The sequence below is a fragment of the Juglans microcarpa x Juglans regia genome, chromosome 4D (genome assembly GCF_004785595.1).
Source record: "Juglans microcarpa x Juglans regia isolate MS1-56 chromosome 4D, Jm3101_v1.0, whole genome shotgun sequence".
NCBI classification, from domain to species: Eukaryota; Viridiplantae; Streptophyta; class Magnoliopsida; order Fagales; family Juglandaceae; genus Juglans; species Juglans microcarpa x Juglans regia.
This window is the reverse complement of record NC_054600.1, coordinates 21,563,514-21,566,954: the sequence shown is the minus strand read 5'-3', so window position 1 is coordinate 21,566,954 and position 3,441 is coordinate 21,563,514. Positions and strand designations below refer to the sequence as shown.

The 3,441-nt window shown below is 39.5% G+C and overlaps 1 protein-coding gene across 1 annotated transcript; it reads right to left on the bottom strand.

Annotated features, from left to right (window-relative positions):
• Window positions 1-827: 827 nt before the first annotated feature.
• LOC121259456 (probable galacturonosyltransferase-like 4) lies at window positions 828-2,549 on the bottom strand. Its single transcript, XM_041161050.1, has one exon. It carries the CDS (start codon window positions 2,325-2,327, stop codon window positions 1,275-1,277), a length of 1,053 nt encoding a protein of 350 aa, XP_041016984.1. The 5' UTR covers window positions 2,328-2,549; the 3' UTR covers window positions 828-1,274.
• Window positions 2,550-3,441: the final 892 nt, after the last annotated feature.

The following is a 3,441-nucleotide window of genomic DNA, read 5'->3' as shown; positions in this document are numbered from 1 at the left end:
TACATCACATGGTTCATCATGTGGGTTCAAAAAATAACCAATTGATTAGTTAAGTACTTAATTATAACGTAGTATTCTACTTATCAAAAAACAAAATTATAACGTACGTAGTACTCTAATATTTTTCTTTGACAAATAAGACAACAGCCCCTGATATTTTCCCATAATTTTCACGTAGAACCCTTTGTGATAAAATATAGTATTTCTTGTGCAATTCTTAATATGAAGTAAGTAATAAGGAGCAATGCTATGTACAGTCTCCATTTAAGAACTATAATACAAGTCTAGGCAATTTTATCTTTAAAATTTTTTAAAATTATGAAAATATCTCTCCTAAAATGATTTTTTTCTCATTTAATAAATGGCCGCACATAAAGTCTCTAAGTGGAGACTGCAAATAGAATTTCTCCTTATTTATATAGGGTGGTTGAAACCCAATACTTTGCACACCAAGGCCGGTAATAGTCCTTGGGTTATTCTCAATTAGTTTAGCATGTGTTAGATTTTGGGTTGGAATGTGAATATGGATTCACCTTATACTATTAGTATTAGCTACTTAAGGATTCATTGATATCCCTAGTGGGGTTTGAGTCTAAACTATATATGGTTCTAACCCGACTCGAGGGATCAGCACCTGCGACTTCCCGCTGATGAAGTTCCTCTTGTCTAGGTCAAAGTGAGTAGGGTGCTATTATGGCCGCACCAGCCAGGTAGATGAGCTAGCTCCGGTTTTGCCTAAAAAGAGAAGTACCCCGATATATACTTTGATTTCAACAAATACCCATCTATGTTACGTAGACTTGCATGTATGTAAAGTGCAGATATATATTATACACAACATGAATATTACGCCAAAAAAGTTGTCATTTAGTACAAAATGGTCAATATGTACAACAAGAACAATTCATAACCCTCTCCTTAATTTGCAGAAAAAAAAATTTTAAATTATATCAAGTACCATTACACCATCAAGCCGTCAGATTAGGTTACTTTACAAATCTCTTTCCTTTTTCCGTAAAGGATTTGTTTTAGTTATAATTGATTTTGTTATAAGAAGAAATAAAGAAAGAAAAAGGGAAATTTGCAGTACTTACTCATTAATTATGATCACATGATTATTGCTAATTTTCTGATCTCCTTGATCACACTTGGCCTTTATAATATTTTTGGAGTGCTACCGCGTACAGCCACGTGAAATAGCATTTCTCTTTCCATTAATCCCATGAATCCGCCAAAAAGTTCATGAATCCCCAATCAAGATTTCCTTTTTCTTATCAATATTCTTCCAAAGAGTGAGTCGATGAACGGTAGAGATCATATGGGGCCCAAAGATGATCCACAATGCATGGCTTCCTTGAATCCAACCTTAGCCATGGCTTCCCTTTACCACTCCAATGAAGCAGACTAACAGGCCCCGGATGCAAGCTCCTGCATTTCCCTTCAAGATTGTCTCCGCCAAGCCCGTGCTGGTTCCACCTATGATCCACACCCTTAATATCTCCAGCCAAAACTAACAAAAATGGCGGCAAAGATCCCAGGTGGTAAATCCTCTTCTGTTTCTGCACTACCATCCATTCCTCCATCTTCGAAGTATAACTTCCTTCCCTCCATTTTTCCACGTCCACCACCATCACTCCCGTGTTGAAATAACAAGGTCTTCGACCCTTAAAAGTCTCAGCCATTGTTGGGTCAGACCAAAACACGCCCGTGAAGTACTTTGTGAAATTTGCATGGCAATATTCTGGTGCAGCCAAAACCTTGTTTTCCAACTCCACATCCCAGAGCTTTGCGACGTCATCTACAACCACGAGATCGGAGTCTAGATAAATAAGGCGTTTCACCTCAGCAGGGATAATGTCCCCAAGATATATGCGTGCGTAGTTCAAGGGTTGGTCTAGTGCTTGGCGTATTGATTTGGATATTTTTCCACGTACCCGGTGGGAGTCGAAGTGGTATGCATTGAAGTTGAGGTAAGGGAAGGTGGACTTGATGCTGGAGAAGACATCGGGCTCGAAGCGTGCCCATAGGAAGTGGAATTCGAGGTTTTCCGGGCACGTTGAGTGCTGCAAAATGGAAAGCACGGCGGCCATGGTGCCCCTGAGGTAGTTAGAATCTAATGTCATGGAAATGTGGATTTTATCAGAGCCACAGGCGTCTCCATTCCGGAAGGCGGGGGCTTCCCGGAAGATAGGGACATCAGGGGACGGCTTTCGGATAACACCAAGACGGATACCAACGGCGGCAGTGGTGGTAGAGTATTGGAGAGGGAGAAGGAGGGACAGGAGGCCTATTAGTAGTGAAGAGAGAGAAGGATTCCTAAAGGCCATCCTGCCATTAATGATAGGAAAGGTGGTGGGATATAATCAGGAAGGAGGAGGAGGGGGTGGCAAAGCGGTGTTTGTGTTAGTCATGACAGCCATTGTTAAGCAATTCGGTTAAGAGAAGATTTAGGGAGAGGTTAGAAATAATTTGTTTTGATTTTATTAAAAAATAAATAAATTCAAAGGGAAGGATGGAAGTTGGTGAGATTGTGAGGGGGAGAAGATTCCTCGGAAAATAATTTTATAACGAGCTAGCTGGAATTGTTTCCTCTGACCCATTTATAAATTTGTTTCATATCACTTAAGCACGTGAGAAGCATACTCATTTAGGTTGCGTTTAGTTCTTAACCGAACTCAGCTCATCTCACCCAACTCTCAAATTATTAAACTCATTTCAACTCAAAATCTTTTTATACCTGAGATTCATAACTTTTTTTCAACTCAACATGATCCCTTTTACACTTGAGACCCATAATCATTTTCAACATTTTATAAATACATCTAAATTAATCTTAACATCAAAATACATCTAAACTGATCTTAGGTGGGTCTCACAAAACTCACTCCAACATCTCAACTCACTACTATTCATACAGAACTCAACTCAACTCAACATCTAAACTCAGTTAGTGATATTAAAAGAATGTGTTTTTACATACATGCTCATCATGATAATGTGATATTAAGTAATGGCATATATAAAATCAATTATTCTAGGTACAAGCAATCTCGTGTACCGATTGCGTATCGATCGCTGACATGGTTTTTCATATTTTTTTTATTAAAAAAAAAAGAACGAAAAGAACAAACAAATACAAATTATATATGTACATTGAGATACGGGGAGGCTACACTTTACAACCACCACCACCCTTGATGAAACCGTAAGCCAACCACCGCAAACCACCTCCCACGGCCCAAGGGAAACAACAACCCAAGTTAAATTGCCACCGTTGAACCATTGCACCTCCCCACGTCGCCCTCTCCCTCTAATCTCATCTCACGCATTGGTTTCTCTTCTCACCCAAGGCAAACGTCTCTATTTTCTGTGAGTCACTAAGTTTTGCCACCTCCTGACACCTTCTTGCACAACCATGCATGGTTGCTTCACGGAGACATC

Bases quoted from the DNA above. Each gene is read 5' to 3' on its own strand.
- LOC121259456 (XM_041161050.1), bottom strand. From the start codon at position 2,327: ATGGCCTTTAGGAATCCTTCTCTCTCTTCACTACTAATAGGCCTCCTG.